Below are 25,314 nucleotides of genomic sequence, written 5' to 3' on the forward strand. Positions count from 1 at the left end.
CTACGACGAATTGGCTCGCGATTACGAGTACCAGTACTGCCAGCTGACCAACAAAGAAGAAATGGTAAATCTTCTTGGTTCTTTCGGTAAAGTCACGTAGAAGGGAAGTAATAAAATAATAAAAATAAAACATAATAAAATCATTCTCACGACGTTTTAGCCACAACGCAAGCAGCCGTCCTCAGGTGAAAACCAGGTCTGTGGAGGCGACAGCGTCTGAATGAAACAGCACATGTGCTTGGAGCATATATATAAGCTGGGTTGGAAGGGTGGGAAAGGGCGCCTTGACAAAAAAAATGCATATCAAGAGGAATTTAGCATATTTATGGGAAATGCAGGTATGTGATTAGTACTACTTATGCCCGTGCATTATGCAGGATTAGCAGCATCAAAGGGAGGGGATATGGGAAATGCAGGTATGTGATTAGTACTACTTATACCCGTGCCTTATGCAGGATTAGCAGCATCAAAGGGAGGGGATATGGGAAATGCAGGTATGTGATTAGTACTACTTATACCCGTGCCTTATGCAGGATTAGCAGCATCAAAGAAAATAAAAGAAATGGTAAAGTTCAAGACCCTTCACAGCCTCCACGAGTTCCTCACGGCAGGTGGGATGGCTCTGTCCGACTTTGACGACCTCCCGCAGCTTTCCGAGTACCCACACTTGGTCTTGGACTCGCTGCTTGAGAACAACCATATCCGCCGCGAATTGGACACGAAGGACTTCCCATTTCGACTTCGGCGCAAACAGTTCCCCATTGTCCCAGCCTTCGCGATGACCATCAACAAGGCGCAAGGGCAAACTGTTCACAACCTGGGATTATATCTACCAACGCCATGCTTCTCGCACGGCCAACTGTACGTGGCACTATCGCGAGTCACGGCAAGATCCAACATCAAGGCGCTTATTGAGGGACCTGACGACGAGGAGGAAGACGGAGTGTACACGAAGAATATCGTGTATCGCCAGATATTTGAATAAGTTGCATTCTATCTTAATTTTAGAACTTTCGTGACTGCAGGAATTATTATTTGGTTCTTTCGGTTAAGTCACGTCTAAAGATAAAATAATAAATTAAATTAAATAATAGAATACGACGTTTCGATTGCAACACAAGCAATCATCATCAGGTATAATGAAATAGCGACATAAAATCTAACCAGAAAACTATAGACAGACATATTAGCAGACAGAAATCACCAAGATACATAGCGGGAGCAACACAGGTAACAGAGAGGGGTGATCGTCTCTGTGGGGTGGCCTTAAATAGACAGAGGGGGGGCGGAGGCAGAGAGAGGGAGGGGGTTAGAGAAAAAATTAGCATATCAATGAGTGGTCAACAGACGTGGTGCTGCACGGCAAGTAAGCCTGAAAATCAGGAGGACACACTAAAATCAAATAACCTAGTAAAATATCGAAATGTAATGTAATACAACACGGAGGGTCGGTCAACACACAATTAACGCATAGCCTGGTTGATTATGTATTTCAAAGATTGCTAAGTTAGAATTTAAGTGTGAACATTCTAAAGAGGACACAGGCAGAGAAAACAAGTCGCCAGAGAGAGAGAGAGAAAAAAGATAAGCTTAAAACTTCCCCGTAGAAGTGGTTCAATCTTAATTTTAGAACTTTCGTGACTGCAGGAATTATTATTTGGTTCTTTCGGTTAAGTCACGTCTAAAGATAAAATAATAAATTAAATTAAATAATTGAATACGACGTTTCATTCTATATTTCAATCACTTGCATTCTTTAATATTGTCGATTGAGCGTCTCATAAAAAAATCATATAACCTCACAAAAATAAACATAACACAATCACCAAAACATGTCTATTGTGTCCAGCCACTTTCAACTCCCCACCAACCAAGTACATACACACCGCCCGCAAAGCGGGCGGCGACTGATAGTTTTTTATCTACGTGACTTTACCGAAAAAGCCTAAGAGTGGGAGGGGCTTAGTTGGGAAAGGGGAAGGACGAGTAGGGGGGAGGAGCTAGGAGGGGGAGGAGCTAGGAGGGGGGAGGAGCTAGGAGGGGGGAGGGGCTACGAGGGGAGCTGAGTTCGGCCTCATCCCCGGTTCACGCTGCCTCCGTTGCCCTGCCGAGCGACCTCTGCCCCGGGTGAGGAGGCAGGAGAGAGCCGCAGGAGAAGCGGCCCCCTCCATTAATCAGGCGATGTTAATCCGTGTTGTTGTGCGCTATCATTTGTAGCGATCTGTGCGGTTTTTGTTTGCTTTCGTGTGGCGGAAACAGGAGAGCCTGAGAGCTGCCCGGCCCTGCGGCGGCTGGGCCCTGTTGGACAGCGGGGTCACTCGCAATTGTGACATAATCGCCCCATTATTGTTGCTGCTCTCATCATTGTTATTATTACTACTATTGCACTCGTTTGTTATCGTCGCCTATGGCAGGAATAAATGTACGGTGAAGAGAGCAAGCGGTGCGATGTGAAATGGGCAAATCTGCGGCCGAGTGATTAATATGCACGCGTGGTGTGTAGGAGGAGGAGGGTGTCGGAATGACTAATAGGTGCTCGCTAACTCCGTTGAACCACAAACAACGTGTTAATTGTTGTATTTTCTCCTATTGTATGTTGGTGGGGGGGGGGGGTGCGAGAGAGCGGTGGCGCAATGGTCAGCGCACTGCGCTACGAACCTGGCGGCCAGAGTTCCATTCGCGGAAATGAATCTGTGGCGAGTGATATTACAATCGGTCGTGAACCTCACTTTAGTCGCCGATCAGCTTTTAAATGAGGACTTGGTGTTGTGGGTATACGTCAGCACTGGGAAGACAAATGCGGTCGAGTGTGGTGCTTGCTGGCCATGCCATTCCCTCTGCACGTGAAATGTTTGCCAATGTATAACTCTTGCCTGTATAATGTGCGTGTCTTTAACCGCCAGTGGCTGGATTACAGCAATTAATGAAATTTCTCCGATGACATCATTGTGATTTCAGTGTGTCCGTGGGTCTTATGTGAAATTTAGTAGTAAGACAAGTGGCACACGTGGCATTGAACCTGGCATGCTTTACTTTTAGGCAAACCCAGTCGAAACATTCGTATGAATCGCGATTGCCATAAACATGAATTACATAACCACCTCGGTAGGCAAACAAGCATGTAGCTGCTTGTCCCACTACAGTCTCGTTTGACGTGGTGGTCGCCTGTAATAGGCACTTGCTTGTCAACGCTTTTACCAACAAGTCTGTGTATAGAGTTGTCACTAACGCCACTTTTACTACGAATACTGGGTAACCAAAACTGGCGGTTTAAACCCCGTGGCTTTTGAAAAATAAAGTTGTATTTCAGAAATAATTCGGATGAGACTGAAGGTTAACGTCTCCTTTACCAATATTCGTATGAATGAACGAGGCCATGCTGGCCTGTCCATTGACTGAAGCAGAAATACGTGATTGGCGTTAGGGTCAGTGCTCGGAAAATCCATAATATAACTATAACCAGGTCAGTATCTTACGGGAGTAATGCGTTAGTTTACTCTCATTGTCACAAAAGGACTTGTGGTACATGATAAAGCGTAAGTTCTGAAGAGCCTTACATTTTTATAACGCCACTCTTTCTTTACCCTCGTAGTTTAAATATGGTTAGTTTAATGCATAATATTTGAAGGGACCGCATTAGTTTTTGCATTAAGCTTTCTTAGGCCACACAAAATGAAGTATTACGCACATTTAAGTGTACATACCTTAATTGTTATCATACCTTCTTGCAGTATAAATTTGTATGCATTAACTATATTGTAGTATTTCAGATATTCCTCTGTGGATATCGTGTGTTTTATTGAAGGAGCTTCAACTTGCTGGTGGAAAGTGCAGCACCTGTAATGTTGCAGATGGTTATTCCGAATTATGTATGATGTAGATCCATTGTCTTTTACCTGAATTACAATGCCAAATCCATAACATATCTACAGTATTGGTCTTAGTGGTAGGCATACATATCTTTATATTGACTTGGAGACTGTTTTCAATATGAAGCACAGTATATGCAGTAAACAACCGCTTGCGTACGTGACAGCACATCAGAAAAATAATGGAAAAGCACATTTGATGAAATGCCAAGGTGGTGGTATTGCTGAGCTGTTGTCGTTTAAGGAAATTAGAATGGAGCCGTATCTCTACCTCCTTAACTAATGGCTTCAGTGTAAAGGGTGCCGTGCACAGTCTCATTTATGTTGATGATCACACTGTTGATAATAAATCACATTCAACAACTACTTTCGCAAATATATTAATTTACATTCCTGGCTCAAAATTTTTAACGTCCATGGTAAGTAGCTGGAAGGTGCTATTTGACAGTTTTAACACCAACAGCATAGCAAAATTAAGTTTTGGCATTTATCCTATACACTACTAGCCTTTTGCCCGTCCTAGGACGGAAGCTGTAATATTTACGAAAAAATCTAGCAGAGTATAATTGTATCTTGTGTAAATTTAATGGCAGTGAATCTTGCACAAAAAAATGTCATCAAACACTACACTTCATTTCACTGTAGCACTGTATTAATGGCAGTGAATCTTGCACAAAACTACGTCATCAAACATATCACTGAATTTCACCGTAGTACTGTATTAATGGCAGTGATGCTTGCACAAACTGTCATAAAACACCTCACTTCATGTCACAGTAGCACTTTATTTAACTGATCTTCAATTAGACTTTTGCCCGCCTTAGGACCGAGGATGTAATATTAAAGATGTACATTTACGTTTTCTTGCGTGATTGTACATTCTTTTAGGAATTGATGCACGTAAATACATTTTTCTTAACTTAAAAAATGAAACCTTGGTATGTGATATTTTGTGTGAATTTCTTGTACTGTCTTAATGGCAGTGATTCTTGCACAAAACTACGTCATAAAACACCTCACTTCATGTCACTGTAGCACTGCATTTAACTCGCCTTCAATTAGTTAAAAATCACTGCTCTGATACTTTATTTTCTTCAGCTTTCGCTCGATGAGGTTATAATCAATTTGAATTCGATACAATGTCTGGGAAATCACAGAGAAATGTATATATTTTATCATAATTTAGAAGCAAAAATTAGACTTGCCTTTTGTTTCAAGTGCTGAAGAAATAAAGACACCAAATAGACTTTTTGCTGCGTAGAATAATTTATTTGATTAACTTTAAATAAAGAAACGTCAAATTGAAAGCGAATTTGCGTAAAAAAATATCTTGCTTATGATAGTAATGACAGGGGGGGGGCTTCTTTTGCAGTGACGTCACATACAGATGTAGCACTGTGCTGCGTATATTACATTTTTTACCAACACTTTCTGTAAAGAAACATCATATTTGAAGCGACTTTGCGAAGAATAATATCTTTACGCTCGACCTTCCGCGTGATTGTAAAAGTACTCCTGCTCATGATTATTTATTTATTAATGACGGGGGGGGGGGGTGCGGCATGTGGAGTGACGTCACGCGCGTTACACACATTTTTGGGCTATTATAGTAGTAATTTGAACAGTAGGTGGAGAACGTGGTTGTTAGGTGCCAAGAGGAAATTGGATATGCTAAGTATTCAAGTTCTGAGGATGACATTTGTTTTAAATACCACAAGCTACATGCAAATATAGTTTTTCAGCAGTAAAATTAGAATGGTTTCACCTCCCATTGTGTTTATGCTTGTTCAATTTTTTTTATCTCAGAAAAGTACATTATTTCCCTCGCCAAACCACCACCCAGACTACTCCTCTCCTTTGTTGGCCCTAAGCCAGTAGTGGGAAAATCCACATTCTGATGGCAGGGTACAGTATCCACGGAGGATAATCATTATTTTATCGATACTGTATTTATAGAAGATTCGTTTGGCGTTGTTTTGTGAAATTAATGTTTTACTAGCATTATTAATCCAGACACAAGAACATTATACGTTTTTTACAGTTTAGTTTGGATGGAACACAAATTATGTGATAATTGGTTCTTTACCCTTCTATCTGGCAACAAAACTGACACCTTTTTACAAGGAGTCATGTTTGCATAGACCGCAATACCTGCAGTCATAATACAAACAAAAGAACATAACTCTGATAATGTGTACTGTCCTTGAAGTTGATTGGTCCACACCCGAGACAGCTTTCCTTAGAGCCTAGTCTCACATGGGTTGGACCAGATGACGCCAAAAGGCGCACAAGACAATGCACCATCAGAGTATGAGAGCTCGGGGCAAGCATCTACACTATGGGAACCTCATTTGCCAGTAAAAATATGATAATTGGTTCTTTACCCTTCTATCTGGCAACAAAACTGACACCTTTTTACAAGGAGTCATGTTTGCATAGACCGCAATACCTGCAGTCATAATACAAACAAAAGAACATAACTCTGATAATGTGCACTGTCCTTGAAGTTGATTGGTCCACACCCGAGACAGCTTTCCTTAGAGCCTAGTCTTGCCCCGAGCTCTCATACTCTGATGGTGCATTGTCTTTGAGTTGTGCGCCTTTTGGCGTCATCTGGTCCAACCCATGTGAGACTAGGCTCTAAGGAAAGCTGTCTCGGGTGTGGACCAATCAACTTCAAGGACAGTGCACATTATCAGAGTTATGTTCTTTTGTTTGTATTATGACTGCAGGTATTGCGGTCTATGCAAACATGACTCCTTGTAAAAAGGTGTCAGTTTTGTTGCCAGATAGAAGGGTAAAGAACCAATTATCATATTTTTACTGGCAAATGAGGTTCCCATAGTGTAGATGCTTGCCCCGAGCTCTCATACTCTGATGGTGCATTGTCTTTGAGTTGTGCGCCTTTTGGCGTCATCTGGTCCAACCCATGTGAGACTAGGCTCTAAGGAAAGCTGTCTCGGGTGTGGACCAATCAACTTCAAGGACAGTGCACATTATCAGAATTATGTTCTTTTGTTTGTATTATGACTGCAGGTATTGCGGTCTATGCAAACATGACTCCTTGTAAAAAGGTGTCAGTTTTGTTGCCAGATAGAAGGGTAAATAACCAATTATCACAAATTATGTGTTACTACTGATGTATGATATGTACCATAGATGTGTGATAGGTGTATTAAATATTGGAGTTGAATAACTTAAATAGACCCAACACCCCAGACTTTCCAAAACCGCAGAATTATTCACTGGTGCCAGACTATGCACAGTTTTAAAAGTCCATAATACAGGTTTTTTGGGTTGGGTCGTGTAAATTTATACGTCATTAAACCCGCCACCACTCGACGCAGACAATTAGAAGGTTTTGTCACGTAAACAGAACACTTTTAAAACTGCCAATTCGTTACTAGTACAGCACACCGGTGTGTTGGAGATTAACGAATTGGCATTTTTAATAGTGTAACCTTTGTTCTTACATTTTTGTTACAGGGTGCTATATTTTTCATGAACTAAAGTCTTAATTTGGTTAATTTAATTGTGCATATTAAGCTGCCTGTTGGGAAAGCTTTCACATTTTCTGTGTGTAGGGGCAGACAGTACTGTATTTGGATTAGGGGCTTAACGCTTGCAGCATTTAGTTGGTTCATCCATTCTGAAATAAATGACATTGGAGTAATGGGAACTGTACATCTGCACAGGTGATTGTTGTGTTCCTTCAGTTGGAAGAAAACAATTATATATGTACAGTGTGGATTAGTAAGAGTTACAGCACAATCATTACTTCTCCATTTTACAAGCAAAATCATTTTCAGTCGAGCTGATCTTCTCAAGTGCCGTAAATGTGTGTGGCTGTTGGTTTATTGGTAATTTTAAGTGCAATACTGCATATTTCCATGTTCAACAATATAATCCCTTTTTGTATCCACTGTTGGATGAAGGTGACTCCATGACATGTCGGTCGTGGGAGTCTGACCATAACTCCACCATGTTGGGTGGTGCAGTTTGCTGAAAGGACCATACAGGACAGTTTAGATATAATTTGCCACTGATGTTAGCTGTCGCTGAGAGCTGAACTCCACCTGCTGGATTCATAGCTTAGTGTGTTCATTACCATGCCACCATTGCCCCACTTGTTAGAAATATGACTAATGTTTTTATATTCCAAACCATTGTTGAATACCTTCCCACCCCTTGCATAAATTTCCTACATCTCAGACATTAAATAAATTAGCTGCTTCATAGCCTTTTGGTTTCTGAAATTTGCTTGATGCCACATTTCTATGTTTTTTGGTTCTTTCGGTAAAGTCATGTAGATAGAATAAAATAAATACCAAAAACTCATGACATTTCGATCGCAACACAAGCAATCGTCTTCAGGTGAAAAAATACAGCAGGTGGACTGCTGAGGCAGGAAGAAATATAGCGAGAGAGTTACTGCAGCCAAAGGTTATATAGGTTTGAGATAGGTACAACCCAAGGGTAAGTGGGCAGGGTACTTTCTTATTGGAATTGTTTTATTTTTTATTATTATACCTTTATTTATTTAACTTAACAATAGTTCTATGTTTGATTGTTCTATTTCAATTAAAACATTTTAATAAATACATGTTGGAAATAATTCATATCTTTTAAGTTCTCATCCTTGCATTAGAATATATATAGAGCAGTTCATATTTTGATGGTATCATGTGGTAATGCCCAATCACATGTTTTAAATCTATTACACAGTGAATATTGAACGGAAGCTTGACTTAAATAAATGTAATCGCCAATCAAATCGCAATATCTGTCAGAAAAATCGCAATTAGATATTTTCTCCAAATCGTTCAGCCCTAGTTGACATGCTACACACTTGGATTACACCGCTCGCCGGTCAGCTCGAACGTTCATGCGGCGCCGCAGCACTTGTGCCCCGCCCACTCACAACTTTAGCTCGTCCATTCATGCTGCTCCACGGCTCTTGTCCCCCACTCCTTCTGACACTTGGGCTATGCCCATTTTAAACCTTTATAAATAGTTGCATTTAGAGGCTTACCTCCCTTTTCTCTCCGCCTGATGACGACCGCTTGTGTTGCGATCGAAACGTCTTGAGTTTTAGGTTTAAAATGTTTTTTATATTTTTTTCTATGTGACTTTACCGAAAGAACAAAAGAATATGAATTCCTGCAGTCACGAAAGTTCACATTTATATGAATGAGAAATATTGTTGTGCTTCATGCAGTATTATATCCAGAAATGCTTCTCTTCTTTGGATGTGGTGTCTCATGTTTGAAGTGCAGCTGAAAATAAATGCATAGCATGTTAAGTAATTTCATGGTGTGATTTTTATACTTGCCATTCATATTTAATGTTGCTTTTTTAGTTGCATCATTGTGGCAAGCTTCACTACCTTTTATTACGTCTTTAATTCAGTTATTGCATAATAAATAAGTTATATCAATGACATGGATCAGAAACATGGTTATTCATGAAGAAATTTAGTAAACTTGGAAGTGTTCAGAGAAGCGTTAAAAATTGCATGCTTGGAATTACAAACGCCGGGCTACAGCCCATCCAGTCAGCCCGCCTGTCACACAAACGCCAGGCTACAGCCCAGCCAGTCAGCCTTCCCGCCCGCCCCGCAAACCACCCGCGCCTGCCCCATCGCAGCAAGTTTAATGACAATAATATTAGTTTACACTTGTAAATTATTATTATTGCATCTGTAATATCCCACCAATGTGCCACCACCACCGCCGTGTATGTAAAGCAGAAGAAAAAAACAGAACCTGCAGGGTAAACGACCAACACGAGGCGTGGTGTAAAGGCCAATTAAGAAAGATGAGTTTTCAAGATTATTTAAATTATTTAGATTATAAAAAAAGTTGCATGCTTTGAATTACATTAAGAAACAGAGGATAGCGACTTGTGGAGGCCTTCATCCAGCCATGGACTTGAGCATGGCCAATAATAATATAGTGTGTGAAAGCACCTGTTTTCACTCGTGTTTGCGTCGTATTTTTGTAAGTGCCCACAATAAACATCTCATTGTACTGAAATATAGATTGGAAAATTGTTGTGTTGTTGTTTGGAGGTTATACGTTTACATCATGAGGTAAATGTTGCTGCTTTCATGAAATTACATACAAAAATAACATCTGAATAAATAAACACTTGATTTCCTGTCACTGCGAGGAAAGAAAGATCTTGACGTTTTGGCTCGCTGGCCTTAACAATATTTCCTTTTTCAAGATAACACAGCATGCACACACAGCATTGTGGCTGCCTTTGCATTCATGATAATTTGTCCAACAATATTTTACCATCGGTTATGTCCTTTTGTTTTTTTTATCAAAATTGTCTGGCTTTTAAAACATAAATTGACATCTTAATGTTTGCTAATCATGGAATATATATATAAAAAACCGAACTATTTCATTAAACTTCAGTATGTCTTTTCATGTCCTGGAAAGGACATTTAAAGCTATCTGGAATATTGTGTATTGAGTGAGCAAACTAGCTTACAGTTTCAAATTACTGCCCTTGGCGAAAACATATTTTTCTGCATTGTAAATGTTTTGGTTTCCAGACTTTAAAGCAAAATATTTCTTTCACAAGCACTTATATTTACTGAACAATGTTAAACATACAAGTCGAGAGATTACCAAATTAGACACGTCAGCAGTGACACATGCTATGTCATCCTGTAATCAGTGCTGTGCACCATGTATTCATGATTGCACATACACGAATGTCACACACAGCTGGACAGGTTTCACATCAGTCATATGATAAGGAATTACAAACATGTATTCTTTGTTAATCTTCTCTGCCCTTTGTTGTTGCAGGATAGGCCTGGGGCTTTTGGAAAAACGTACCAACCATGGACAAGGGTTTTGTGGAAGATTGGCTTTCAGAGTTCAAGGTACAAAGCTGTATGTGCTACATACATGTGGGCCTACATGTGTTTTTGCAAAATATTACCAACAATGAGTGACGTAATTTCAATTAATAAGTCACTTTATTTTATTATCGATTACTGATCTGGTCATTTGTTAATGAAGTGAAATTAAAAAAAATAGAAGCAGGCTGTTCTCATCCTAGGTGTGCCAGGCGGTGGTGGCTATGTATGCCTGTAATCCAGCACAGGACACGAGGGTTGGTGGGTCTCACACATGTTGTGAAACTCCCTTCCTGTGGGTGTTGAAGTGCCATACATTGGCTCGCGAGGAGAAGGCAGTACAGCAATTGGGCTAATTTCCATCTGTTTATACCCTCTGGTGTGTGAGGTTTCTCCAGGTGTTCCGGTTTCCTCCCACTTGTATAAACAGTTTTTGATTAGCTTAAAACATATTATAAAAAAACACTCAATGCAGGAACTCTTGGAAAAGAGTCCTATGACTCGGTGTGGCTTTCATGGATAAGTAAAAAAAAATCTTCAATATTATGGAGCCAATTTTTTTCTGCTGCAATCCCTTGTGGTTGATAATGAAAAATAACATACAGATCACATTTTTTTATACGAAATTTACAAACAGGTTTCTTAGATCCTGTCACTATTCTAAGTGCTATAGCTTTTTTGCATTTATCAACAGCCTTAGTTTGTAAAATCATAATGGGAAAACATTGAGAAAGTAAGTTTCGGCTTTGTCATTGCTTGACCTTGTTATCCAAGTGTTTTTTTTATAGTGGAAGTATTGGTTAAAAATTTTACTCGGTGGTGTTTTTTCCAAGAATTGTAATGGAAGTGAAATCTGCCTCTCTAATGTGTCTCTACAGGCTCTACCAGAATCCTCAATCTCCAGCTATGCAGTGACAGTCCATCAGAAAACAGCTCTCGTTTCTGCACTTTACAAAGTGATAGGAGCGCTAAACAGCGAAGTATGAAGGAGCAGAAAGTGCACCACGCAGACATAATACTTTTTACATTACCCTTTCTGTCATCAAACGATACTTTATTAATGTTTTCTACTTGGTCATCTGTGTACAGCAATGAAAACTTGAACATTTCAAGCTTGCATTATCAATCTCACTATGTTTAGAATAAAAAAATATATTTTTACCCTGAATAAATTCTCAATAACTTAAAAATAACATCATGGCATAAATAGCAATTGTACTTAGAAATGTTTAATTGTTGTACAATTTCCTCAGTGGCTCTTGGCCACTGACAGAGATGAGCATAGACCTCTAATCCATTTGGGAAAACAGGTGCTTAGTTTTAAAATGTATTTCTTTTAAACTAAAGATGTTGCTAAACATTTGTAAATTGAGGAAATCCAATAATTTACGGTGGTATTTTAAACACAAAATGGAATGACAAACTGTCAACGCTACATTTAAACCAAAAGTGATGCTTTTGCCATCTCATTTTTCTCGTTTTACAGCTGCTGGAGCCCGTGTGCCACCAGTTGTTCGAGTTTGTGCGCAGTGGCGAGGCTCGCCTGCGCCACTTTGCCCTGCAGTTCTTGCCAGCGCTCATCAGCCGGTACCTGGCGGGCAGCGCGCCTTATGGCCTCCGTGTGCAAAGCCACGGCTGTGTGGATGCCCTGCTGCTGGGCCTCTATAACCTGGTGAGGAGTCATGCTGTGTGCATGTAGGCTTTATGAACTGCATGTGCATTCATGACAACATGCATTCATAAAGCCAACGTGCACACAGCATGTTATCATGAATGCACATGCAGTTCAAAATATGGCAACAGCTGGCCATTCCCATTTGATGTTTAGTATCACACACACGTGGTATATTGTGTAATATTTGTGTATCATGCATGTTTAAATATTTTATTATCTGCAACAATTTTTCCAATATGTTAACACATTCATAACATTATTTCCTTGTAGTGTAGCGACATTGATCCATGAAAAAAGTATTAAGTCAATGACAGGATACGATGGTTGCATTTATAAGAGATGAAATGTAATTGTTTTCATTCTTTCTTATTCAGGAGATTGTGGAAGCTGATGGAAACAGCAAGGTGCTGGCCTTCACCATTCCCACACTTGCCAAACCTTCTCTTTACCATGAGGTGAGCCTGGTGCAATAAAAAATATGTAGACATGTATAAAATAGTATTAAACACTGACCAGAGAGGTTTGATTCTAGATTTGAAGCTTCACTCGCTAGTTATTTTGCTGTGCCTTTATTACACCTGATGAAGGAAGCTTGTGTTGCCTTCGAAACGTCGTGATTTAATTTAGTTATTTTCATTTATTATTATTTTATCATTATATTGTTTTACCTACGTGACTTTACCGAAAAAACCTAAGAGTACAGAGTGGTTTGGTCATGCTTTTTATCATGCTGCTTGTGCTGATTGTCTGCCTTTAGCCTGGGAGTTTGGGCTCCATGGCAATGATGGAAGCTGTATTGTCCGGAAGAGAGGCAGTGAGGGTTGCTTATGCTGGTCCCCTGCCACAGAGGGAAGCTTTCACTGCTCAGAACAGGTGAAACACCAGCAGTCACAGTGAAGTTCACTGCATGCATAAATGTGAGCACATACAAAGTCATAAAGCACGTTGCATTGCAGGTGCTGCATAGGGGTTATGTAATTTCCATTAATGTTGTGCCCCGTTTGTTTCGTTAGGTTTGAGGTTTTGAGTTTCCTGATGCTCTGCTACAATGCAGCCATTGCTCACATGCCTCCGTCTTCCCACCAAGCCCTGTGTCACATGTGTTCTCGGTAATGTATTTCCATATTCTGGTAGTTTGTACCATTACCATTAGAATTCTAAACTGCTTAATGAACATAATGTATATATGTAGCCACATTGAATCGACTGGGGGATTGCTTATTTGTTTTACATTTTTCTGTCCAGGGTGTGCGTGAGTGGCTTCCCACGGCAAAAGAAAAGGTGGCGGGAGCACCGTACCAAGATATCACTGTCTCCAGAGTTCATTGTTGATCTCTTAACAGGCGTCTATTATTCTATGTATGTCACACTGCAGTCACATATCACTTTTCGACTGTAATTTTAAAATATGCATAAGCTTAATTGAAGGTCACCTGCTCATCGTTTGTATGCAATGCTGAATAATATTGTGGGTACACTGACTTTTGGTTTTGCAGATATAATGGACAATGGGAATTGGGACAGGAGGCCTTGGAGGATGTGCTGTATAGAGCTCAGCTGGAGCTATATACTGAGCCATTGCTGGTGAGCCCTCACTACAAAATTAGTCACTCACCATTGCAAAGTATTTTCACAATTTGACGATTGTTTTCATCTTTCACTCGTCTTAAGGTGGGAAATGCAATGCGCAACTCACTGAAGAACAGCACGCCTGAAACCATTCATCAGGGACAGCAGTGTATACAGGTGGACGTCACGCCTACCTTCCGCAGGCTGTCTCGTGGCGCCGTAACCAGCGCGTCCATACGCCGTCACCGCTGGCGGAAGGATGGTCAGGAACATTTCATATCACCATTGTTTACACTCGTGTCCATATATTTATCAGCTGACCTAGCACTTGCATGGTTTAGTTCATGTCATGGAAAGGCAGTTTTAATAGATTTTTGGTGAAAGAAAAACTGGTCACCTATAGCAAATGCCTTTAATTAGTAATTTTTTGTGATACATGGCATGAAACTGCCCCATAACATTGGTATTAGGGGACCTGAATGTATTTTTGTTTAAGTTGCATGCAAGGAACTGTCCACCTAATTTTGCATTTAAATTGTCATTGGGTCCTGTGTGTGCAGTGCTGGAAGAGCAATCCACAGAAGACAGTCTGCAGGTTGTAGAGGCTGATGAAGGATTTTCTTCACTAGCGTCAACTTCCAGCCATTCTGCTTCAGCCAGCACAAGCAAATCATTTGCTCAAAAATCCAGCACACGGAAAGTAGAAATAGTGAGTAACTGGGTAGGCCGAGGCGAAAAGGGTAGCAAGGGTAAAATAAAAAATTCACCTCTGGCCTCTCGGCATGATACTAAGCCAGCAATTACAGATTTAGTAGCAGATTCCATTTCACACTTTAAAGGTTTAGGTGAAAAAGATGAACATTTACCCTTGCTAGGACTTACAGCAGCAGCAGGCCAAACCAGGAAGTGTTTTCCTCCATTGGCAGGCCACGGGTCCTCTCCCCACTCAAAGTCAGATGCCAGTGAGGTAGCTACTGAGACGAGTTACTTACAGCAAGACAGCATATCAGGGACAGCAGATACAGAAACGCAGAGAGTGAACCTGAGTCTCAGCATGTCCACACTAAAGCCAAGGGAGTTTAGTTTGAGTTCTGAATCTGCTGCCATCCATTCATGTGAGCATAATTTAAGTGGCGCCAATGCTTCTGACCCACTGCTGAGAGCCACCGACGACATGCAGGAAGGAAGCAGCGAGATGAACACTGAGAATGTGGGGCTTCTGTCTGCCAGCAGCCTGCAGGATGTGAGTTTGGAACTTGTCGAGTTCTCTCCCAGCCACCAGCTCAACCAACAAGCTCGCTCACCAAGCTTGAATGCTCATCTCATCACTTAAGTTTAATAGTTTAGCTGATGTAATATTAGATTGTTTTTATTATATGGAAACGGAGGCAATCCTCTAGCCCATCCATTATTGCTTTGCCACCAACAACATTGTACTCACCTGGTTTGATATACCAGATGGGACATAGAATATATATTGTATGTCAGTGTCAGAGTAAATCCATGGTGCATTTGTGTCCAGCCTACTGGATCCTTGACCTCTAAATCTTGTGGTTTAGCCGTGATTAGCAGTGGTGGCTTTGCTTTTCAACTTTAGTTATATTAAGGTGCATAATTATTCATTTTTTGTTAAGTTATATGTATTTCCAATCAGCCTCAACCTCTACCTCTTTGTAATATCATTATAGTTGCTTGTATATTGCCAGATCTTGCCACGTTGAAAGACAGCTGAGATACGTTCACATTGGCTTGGTAAGGTGCCATAGTTAAATGACCTTTATTCCAATTACACTGTCTATTTCGAGTTTTAGTGTGGTAATCGTCATCTGAAGCGGTTATTTGTGGAGATCAGGTACACAAAGTGTAATTTTACCTGTTCTCGTTATTGGTCTTCCACGTGTAAGCCTTAAGTCAGTTGTGTATATTGATAATGTATTTGGGTATTGTTTCCAATATTTTATTGTTCTGTAACATACAACGTAGAAAAGTAACTCCTTAAACATTCCCAAGCCGAAATTATTTTCATAAACATTCTCACCTTTGTACTGTAATTTTCTTTTTTGTGAGTGTTTGAAAGTAGAATTTAAATATAACCCAAAGTGAAAGTATTCATTTAACGCAATTACAAGTCCTATTAGCGATTGTGATCATTTTGAATGTGTAAGGAAATTGTCAAGGAGTAATGCAATCCCAATACTATGTTACAAATGCACTGAATGTAAATGTTTGATGCACTGTATAGCTATTATCCATTCCTTTATTGTATTGTTTACGGGCAGTGGTTGTCACACTATAAGCAATGCATAATATACATGCTTTACTGGATTGTATAGGCAAACAGTTGTGTTTGTGGACAAAGTGTCATCAACCTTTATTTATTTATTGTGCATTTATTTATCAGTAGAACTTTTGGGTTTTTGATTAGTCAATGTTTATGCTTAACCTAAAAAAATGAATTAACATATTTTGCCATTCAATGTATACTATAATTTGTCAACGTTGATATATACAAGATTATTATTTAGACTGCACAGTCTAGAGGTTGGTATTTTGATCAGTTATTAAAATTATTTGTGCAAGAAAACTATATTGTCATGTTAAATTAGTGAAACCCCTTCATTTGATTTCACCAATCTCTTTTGCAATAAGAGTATAAATGTAACGAATTTAAAATTAAATTTTAAAGAACTACACTACTGTGTTTGGGAAAGCTGATATTTAGGCTTGTATGTATATTCTGTAACTATCTCTGATTCATCTGTTGAAAATTAAAGCTTTTTGTGAAAGTAGAATATATAAACTTGCATAATTGATTACTTGTGGAAAAAAATGCCTTCCTGGCTTCATGTCAAAATATATACGGAAGTGCAATTTGAATCTAGACTTCGAGACGGTGGTAATGCAAGGCAAGCGTGAAAATAATGCACAATACACGATGAAATGAAGCTATAATTTTATTTCACAATTATGGAGAACTGCTGACAGTTTTGTTATATTTCAGTACAGTACAATGCTCAATGTTATCTGTGTACACGTGTCGCCGGTGATGAATTAGTGATGTCCTCCCTTGTTGGGTGGAAAAACGGTGTACTCGACGGCCAGGGCCACCGCAAATGCTGCAAAGCCATACTTGAAGCCCTTGAAGACAACTTTCCAAAATGTAGGTGGGTTGGCAAACGACCCACTGTATCGCCATGCTTCATTGCTGCAAAGAGAATACAGAGCACGTCATTGGCATGTCAGAGTGTGAGCTGTGTGTACACTATTTTGCAAAGATATATTGCTTTACAAATTTGACTGATGTAGTACAGTTACATTTCAAATGGTTTCAAATCTAATTTTGGGAGAATCCAGAACATCAATGTTCTTACTAAGATGAGAAAGTGGAAGCCTTCAGCCAGCAGTAAATAGACGGCTGTTTTTGAACAGTTTACGCCAAAAGTGCAGTAAAATTACGTCAAAGGCTAAGATTGGAAGATCCCAAAGACTTAATTGCGATTGAGCATCACTTAACCCAACAAGGCCTTTCGAGACTCATTCTCAGCTCCCTTTCTGAAATTTGTCAAAAGTTCCTCTTGCCATTTTTGTTAAAGAAGAAACCCCAACTGGGAATTACACTCGTGGGTTTGCTTAACTGAGCTTGAAGTGCATTATGTAATGCATGTAATGCACTCATAATGGCAACACATTACAAAGTAGACTTGGGTATTAATCATGTCTTGGTAAAAATGTTTTTTCCATTTTCATTTTACCCGAGGGAAAATTCACTTAACTGTACTTAAAGGTTTTTAAACCGGATAAATTGGCTGTAATCCGATACAACGCTAGAAATAAAGTCAAACGTCAAATTAATATTTTAAAACACTAGTACACTGAATAACTTGCACCTGGCGCCAAATATGCCGTCGGCTCATTCGACGTCGCAACACATGGAAGATATCACGCTTTTGTTTGGTGTATTACTGTACATAGAATCTATATAAAGACCTTAATCTGAATGTCCCAAAAACCTCTAGGGTACTTCCCGACAAGGTATAAAGCTGAAATTTGGCCCCCAATTCTCGATTTAAGTTGCCTCATAAAAGTGCCCCGTTAAAATGTTTGTCATTTTAACGGGGATTGCGTTTTTTTTCCCCTTTGATCGAGCGTTGAACAGCAAATAAAATTAATACTCTTTAATACGACGTATCGATCGCCACACAAGCAATCGTCTTCAGGTGAGAGAGAAGACGATTGCTTGTGTGGCGATCGAAACGTCGTGATCTATTATATTTTCTACCTACGAGAACCATTGCTCTATATTTTATTGTCTTTAAGATATTTCGGATTAACAAAACTACACATCTGATGTTCAAATCTGAATAATTTTAAAAACGGTCTAAGATAGAAGCTTCCCCTCTTTGGGTTAAGTTAATTCATTTGTGTTCTTTCTAATAAAAAAAAGAACTGAATCTAAATTGAGGGGTTTCCGATGGGTAGTCTAAGTTAAATCAAGTCAACAATTTGTTTTTTTGTGGAAAAATAAAAATGTGTGGAGTGCAAGTGTCTAACCGTAGATAAAACAGTAAAACAATCATATCAGGTTCATTATATTTCTTTAAAACCTTTGCCTGGCGAAGACAGGCTTTATGAACTAGTATAATATAATCTTGATATAGAAATGAAAGTCTGTTCCGAATAGAAATCCACAACGTTAAAGCTATCGCCACCAAGCTTTGGTAGGGATACCTTTTAAAGCCCCGCGGAAAACCTTAGGTACATGGCGAGCCGACAGTTAATATAGAGGGGGCTCAGAGCCCCCCAAACGGCACCCCACACGCTCCCAGGGACGTCACCATCCCTAACCCAGCACATATTGACCTGCCCCCCCCCCCCCCAATCATTTTAAACTAACAATTGCCCCAAAACTCGTTGGTGATTTAAATTAATGGTCAACCTCCGTGAGCACGCCCGTCGTCTTTCCGTTCGAGACAAATGGCATAATTCACGCTTCAAAAAAAGCTTCGGTATATATCGTAGCCCCATTGTGGCACGTTATATTATACATTTATTACAGGCCCCATGGCACAGCAACATCTTAACAGTTGCTGTAACGCGCCAGTGACTCCCCATCCTTCCGAATGCAGTGACTGAGCCAGATTTGAAGCTTTCGTGACTGCAAGGATTCATACTCTTTCATACTTACCGAAAAAACCAAAGAGTATGTGACTGAGCCAACTCTACATTCACAAACGCTATCCGCAAGCAACCGGGCAACGCCCAGTATTTCCTGCTAGTGGCATATCAGTACAATGATGCACATTATGTACAATTCAAAGATGAGTATTCTTTTACCCAATACCTGAAGGTAGGTGGTAAGAGGGGGAATCCGGTAATTCCCCCCCAATATCTTGCAATTCACACGCTTGAACCCACGCTTTTCATAAACGCTTTCTGTCTGCATCGTGAATAAATATCGCTTTAGTCAGAGGGAATTTCCACTTTCTTGTATAGGGGCACAGTTATATCGCAGGACTACTGTGCTGCATAATTCATATTTTGTGATGAGATAATTGTACTCTTCAAACAATGTTGATATGAATGAGCTGTCCCGAGACTGCACGACTCATCATGATTCACCACAACCAAACACCATCTCCCCGTTACTACCGCGACACAAACAAACCCAGGGGGGACATCCCATCGACGACCGTCATCACCATTCTTAGCAACTGGACATTGGGCCCTCATAGGTGCTTACCCCCTACCATACGCTTGAAAGTCGTTACGATGTGATCACATCGGCTACGAGCCTGGTTACACATCCACCACTGTCTGCAGCCGACACCGCAACCAACACAACGGGGGCCCCCTATGAGGGCCGTATCAACAACCATCATGTGAGCTCCCCTCAGCTACCTGACATGGATCCCCAACGCTACGAACCCCTCTACGATCCCCCTAAATGACCGCTTCAAATCTTCCCACGTCTTTGGCCGTGGGGTCCCCGTGATCCCCGTTGGGCAGTGGAGGAGGAGAAGGGGGGTGGTGGTGTGGATATGGTCTCTAACCGGAGCCAAGGGTCCCGCAGGCCACGCTTCGCCAGCCGCTGCTGCACGACCTCCAGCGGCGTCCCCTCCACCTTCCACGTCTTCCAGTCCGGCATATCCACGCCGGGCACGTTCCCGCGGACCCCGTGGGCCCCGTGGGCCGCCTCGTGTCCGTGAGCCATGGGCGTCTCAGACAAGAAAAGAAGACGGTGTGGAGGAGTCAGAAGCCGGTGCGGAGGACGAGGAGGTCACGCCGAGGCCTTCCCCCTTGGTGGCGGTGTTGGTGGTGGTGACGTCGCTATGCGGACGCAGAGCAGTGATTCGTCGTCCGACACATTCGCCACTCAATGCGGCGCTGTGATTCGTCGCCAGCCTCATTCGCCACTCATTGCAGCAATGCGGACGCAGCGCAGTGATTCGTCGCCCGCCACATTCGCCACTAATTACACCGCTGTCCCGAAGCAGCAAGGGGAGTGCGGGAGGCTTCACACTCGACGCGGTTCGTCTGAAATAACTTTGTGTGGTGTGTTTTGTGTGTGGGAGGCGTGAAGGACGCTGCTTCTGCTGCTGCTTCTGTGCGGTTGGAGGCAGTCACCCGCAAGCAACAACGGAGGAGCGGTGGCGGCAGCGCTCACAACAACGAGCGGAGGCGCCGGGCGGATAAAATGCGGCAGAGTTGGCACCGGTAGTTGTGCCACCTACCGCTTGTCTCGCTCTGGGTCTGTCCCGAGACCTCCTGCCAGTGAGACTTGGACACTTCACGTGATAGCCTCAAAAGTGCACCTAGCCTGGCACAGGCACCGTGGGGACGTCACCGTCACTTGGTAATATACATAACACATGTTATGTATATATCGTTTATTGTAAAATTTCAATCACAGTTCCTCTGATCACTGTTACATTGTTTTTATAGCTTTATTTTGGTGATTTTGAAAACGTTTTGGTTTAGCCATGTTTGTTTGTTGTAGTACAGAGTTCGACTGATAACTTTAATCTACATTGTCTTATGGTTGTTATTGTTTGACTTGCATCCCACTGGGATTTTTGCACACAGCGTTGATATTCGGTGCTTTTTCTGGAAGACTTTGCTGTTTTTTCCTGGATTTTTCTGTTGCGCGTAGTCACTTTAAGCTGTTTTCTTGTTCATGTTTTTGTTTGTTGCGGTTGCACCCGATTTAAGAGCCGAATGACTCACAGGGCTATACCTAACAAATGAAACTGGTGGCGAATGGCGCGGGGTATTGGTATTGGTGAGCACCATCTCGAGGTGGGAGACTTCCCTTCCACTCCTTGCGGCGGTAGTAGCGGTGTAGCTCTGCGCTACTGCGAACCTGGCGACCCGAGTTCGATTCCCGCTCACGGCCAACATCGGTGACGTTTATCTGAACCGGTCCTGGGCCTCGACTCAGCCGCAAATGAGTGTGCGGTGCGTAAAAAATATCACCACTGGGAAGACAAAGGCGGCCGGGTGTGTTGCTGTGCCACCCACCTCGTGTACCGTTCTGGTCGTCATAGGTGCTCGCGAACAACACTTGACCAAACCTGCGGCTCTTGAAATGGTGTTGTTTTTACCGAATTCGAAAAAATGGCCCCTGTTATTTTGGTTGCTGATCCCTGAACTGGGGAAATCCAGTTCACCATGGAATACAGTTTGCCATGGAGTCCAGTTTGCCATGAGGTTCAGTTTGCCGTGGAGTCCAGTTTACCATGGAGTCCAGTTTGCCATGAGGTTCAGTTTGCCATGAGGTTCAGTTGCCATGGAGTCCAGTTTGCCATGGGAGTCCAGTTCACCATGGGAGTCCAGTTCACATTGGGAGTCCAGTTCACCATGGAGTCCAGTTTACCATGGGCAGAGGTCGGCGACCTGCGGCTCATTAAGGATTATTTCGTGACGTTATTAAAGAGCGTCTTGTATCCACATTGTATTGCAACTCTTTAAAAATATTGATTTTTTTTACCGAATTAGGAAAAATGTATTTGTTATTGTGGTTGCCGACCCCTGGGGTGTAGGCAGTGACATCACACGCGCCAGATGTATGAGTACAAAGCTATGTCTTTTAAACATTCTGCAGCGTGTGGAGTCAGATAGGCCCAGAGGGTTGTTCATGTGGAAGAACGACCCTTTTGTTTATATTTTAAGAGAAGTGAGATCGAGAGACCATGTATTTATGAGCAAATGTTTCTTAAATACACTTTCGATTCTGGGAATTATGGTCAGAGTACTAGTTGTGTAGTTGTGTTTCGTTGCGGGGATTTCCCATCCCCCCCCCCCCGCTTTCATATTCAGTGGTACCTGAATTGTCCTTTCATGCCCCCATGTATGGGAGAGCTTCATCCAGCAGTGGATTTGCAAAGGACTGTACATTGATGTAGAAAGGGTGGTTGCAGCAATCACGAGTTTGGTTCAATCACGAGTCTTGTTCATTCTCTTTGCTATGCAAACAGCGGTTTGAGCAACGTAACGTTTAATTTAAGTATACAGTATGCCCTATATGTGATGCAGCGATTGTCCCTTACTTTATGGTCAAGTAATAACATAGAAACGGAATCACGGGTGGATTTGGAACTTAAACAAATGCATTAAAGCGGGTGTGCAAGAGTAAATAATCTGTATCACCTTCAAATATTCCAAAGTTGAATGTTGGGGACTTTTTAATGTGAATAAACTTTGTCTACATAGGTGCAGAACCACCCTTACCATTATTGGAGCAACAATAATCACATGAGTCAAGTGTTTCATTTCTCATAACTTTGAAAATATTTGATTACTGATAATGTTGAACTGTTGAGAATTTGTTTAACACGCAACAAAACGAGGCAGTTAATAAATTAGTAAGGCACATTCATATACTTTCCAATGCTAATGTCTTCATTGATTAAAACGTTATTGTCCTCGTATATCACTCAATAGGTCTGCCGGATCAATTTGTAGAGTCCGACGGTTTAATAAAGAGGTGGTTCCTAAACGAAACCCTGTTATCATCTTCACTGCGATCATCACCCACTATCTTACTTATTGCAGCATCATGACCAATCTTATAGCAATGCGTACCACTCGCCCTCCTTGCACAACAGCGCATTTTCGTTAGCTGTTCAAATAGTTCAGAATTGTTTAACTACAGCTTCCGTTTAAAATAAACCTTAAACTTTGACTTGAAACTTTCGTGACTGCAGGAATTAATATTCTTTGGTTATTTCGGTGAAGCCACGTAGATAGAAAAATAATTATAAGAAATAAAGTGAATAAACCACTTTGGGTCATGACTTGCTTTGTGTTTTCTTGTCAACCTCCACCGTCAGCAGTGTGTGTGTGGAGCGAGGTACAATAAATTTCGATTTAAAGCTTTCGTGACTGCAGGGATTCATCTTCTTGGTTCTTTCGGTAAAGTCACGTAGAAGGGAAGTAATAAAATAATAAAAATAAAACATAATAAAATATGTTTTATTTTGTTTATTTTTATTATTTTATTACTTCCCTTCTTTACTTTACCGAAAGAACCAAGAAGACGAGGTACAATACTTTGGTGTAGACCTACTGGCAGTGTTGGAGCCCTCTCTCATATTAGCATTGGCTGCCCTGCCCATCTCTAAACCTTTATAAACGGCTTGCCTTCAGAGGCTAGCCAACCTGTTCCTGATGACGACCGCTTGTGTTGCGATCGAAACATCGTGGTTTATTTTTATTACTGAAAACCAGAATAAGTCTACATTATAGACTGCCAGTGCGCTCACTCAGGTTAAGAACCAGGCTTCAAGTCTGCATTATAGGCTGTCAGTATGCTCACTCAGTTTAATAACCATTGCTACAGTCTACATTATAGACTGCCAGTACACTCACCAAACTTAATAACCAGGCTTCAGACTACATTATAGACTGCCAATACACTCCCCCAATATTCAAATGTGTTCAAAATGTCCCCCAATATATTGCTATAAACAATTTATATATAAAAAAAACATGCTATGTAAATAAAAACAAATTTGCTAAACCTTGGCCACAATATCTGGACTTGTCATATAACAATGCATAGATTTCTGTTTATATGATTGTGGTTATGGTTGTACTTTATAAATCCTTAATCTCTGTCATTACATACAATGAAACAAGAAAAGGTAAATAAAAAACAATGAAATACAATACACTATTTGACATTATTGTAAAAAAAAAGTCCTCCCCATGTGTTAGTGCATTTTTTAATATTTTAGGCAGGAAATTTGTTTCCAAATTTAAATTTTTTTCTGGGTGGGGGGGGCTTAGACCCCCTGGAAGATTTGGTGCCCCCCAATGTTGACTCCATGGCTACGACCTTGGAGTGTTTACGAACTGCAGTGGTTCTCAAAAGTGTGGTCTCGTCACTGCCAGCGGTCCGTGACGGACTTCGAGGTGGTCTGCGCGGCAGCGATGCAAAATGCAGGTTGATCCGCACACAATGGAAAGGTTTATGCCTTTTTATTCGGACATTATTTAATGTTTTACTTACGATATTTAATGTAAAAAAAGTTTAAGTTTGGTAAATACCCTGACTAAACTCCCCTAAGATATAAATGCCCCCGCCCCCAGGAAAAAAAACCCCTTCTAGCTGGGTTAAAAACAAAATTCCGGTAATATGAATAATAATATATTCGTGGTATTAAGAAAGATTCGTGAATGCGAATTGTGTCACCAGGGTGGGTGGGTGGTGTGGGGTGGGTTGGTGAGCTTCTTTGGCCCGCGTAAATGTTTGCGTCGTCTTGATTGATCCGCACGGGCTCCACAAGAGTTTTGAGAAACCCATGGGATCTTTCCAGAGCCTCCCGACACATGAAACATTTTTAAAAGCTACTGCAAGAGAAAATTATTTGAAAAGTTACAAACTCAGGCTTGCATACAATCACTAATCTTTTTGTGCTGTCGATGGATCACCGGAGAAATACTAGCCCGCGCACTAAGCCTTTCCAGTATACAATGCTGAGAATGAACCATAAAAGTAATTCAAGAGTACATATCCATACATTTTCCATGCAGAACATGTATTTACGTGTAATGATTAGACTTGGTACGGTTAAATGATTAAAACATGTAGCTATATACACCATTTGTATACATATTATTTAATGCTAATTTTTTTTCTTCAGGAGTGTCATGGAAAAGTCTTTGCTTGAGTACTATGAATTTTATGAAACGGTGTGCAAAGAAAAGGTGCATACGCAAGGCCAGGCAATGCAGGTAAAGCAATTGTAGTCGTTAATTTTTACATTGATAAATGTAGTATTGCAGCTTTGTATTTACAAGTGGGGATCTAATGATGTGTGAAT

The 25,314-nt window shown here is 40.9% G+C and overlaps 2 protein-coding genes across 2 annotated transcripts; one reads left to right on the top strand and one right to left on the bottom strand.

Moving 5' to 3' along the window:
* The first annotated feature begins 2,037 nt into the window (after positions 1-2,037).
* On the top strand, positions 2,038-16,764 carry LOC144931591 (hyccin 2-like). The gene is made up of 11 exons (XM_078855637.1): positions 2,038-2,127; positions 10,694-10,770; positions 11,625-11,726; positions 12,233-12,418; positions 12,796-12,876; positions 13,179-13,294; positions 13,435-13,530; positions 13,667-13,780; positions 13,918-14,005; positions 14,093-14,252; positions 14,551-16,764. Exons 2-11 carry the CDS (start codon positions 10,729-10,731, stop codon positions 15,321-15,323), a joined length of 1,758 nt encoding a protein of 585 aa, XP_078711763.1. The 5' UTR covers positions 2,038-2,127; positions 10,694-10,728; the 3' UTR covers positions 15,324-16,764.
* A 166-nt stretch (positions 16,765-16,930) lies between these two features.
* On the bottom strand, positions 16,931-20,339 carry NDUFB3 (NADH:ubiquinone oxidoreductase subunit B3). Its single transcript, XM_078859729.1, has 2 exons — positions 20,041-20,339; positions 16,931-17,195 (listed from the first exon to the last, which is right to left on the bottom strand). The coding sequence occupies exons 1-2, from the start codon at positions 20,199-20,201 to the stop codon at positions 17,042-17,044; spliced, it is 315 nt and encodes a 104-aa protein (XP_078715855.1). The 5' UTR covers positions 20,202-20,339; the 3' UTR covers positions 16,931-17,041.
* Positions 20,340-25,314: the final 4,975 nt, after the last annotated feature.

The sequence above is a fragment of the Lampetra fluviatilis genome, chromosome 1 (assembly GCF_964198595.1).
Source record: "Lampetra fluviatilis chromosome 1, kcLamFluv1.1, whole genome shotgun sequence".
Taxonomy (NCBI): domain Eukaryota; kingdom Metazoa; phylum Chordata; class Hyperoartia; order Petromyzontiformes; family Petromyzontidae; genus Lampetra; species Lampetra fluviatilis.

Excerpts from the sequence above, each read along its gene's own strand:
- LOC144931591 (XM_078855637.1), top strand. The coding sequence starts at position 10,729 with ATGGACAAGGGTTTTGTGGAAGATTGGCTTTCAGAGTTCAAG. Across the intron at positions 13,295-13,434 it reads GCTTTCACTGCTCAGAACAG|GTTTGAGGTTTTGAGTTTCC; the intron begins GTGAAACACCAG and ends TTGTTTCGTTAG. Across the intron at positions 13,781-13,917 it reads ACAGGCGTCTATTATTCTAT|ATATAATGGACAATGGGAAT; the intron begins GTATGTCACACT and ends TTGGTTTTGCAG.
- NDUFB3 (XM_078859729.1), bottom strand. The coding sequence starts at position 20,201 with ATGGCTCACGGACACGAGGCGGCCCACGGGGCCCACGGGGTCCGCGGG. Across the intron at positions 17,196-20,040 it reads CTGCGGGACCCTTGGCTCCG|CAATGAAGCATGGCGATACA; the intron begins GTTAGAGACCAT and ends TTCTCTTTGCAG.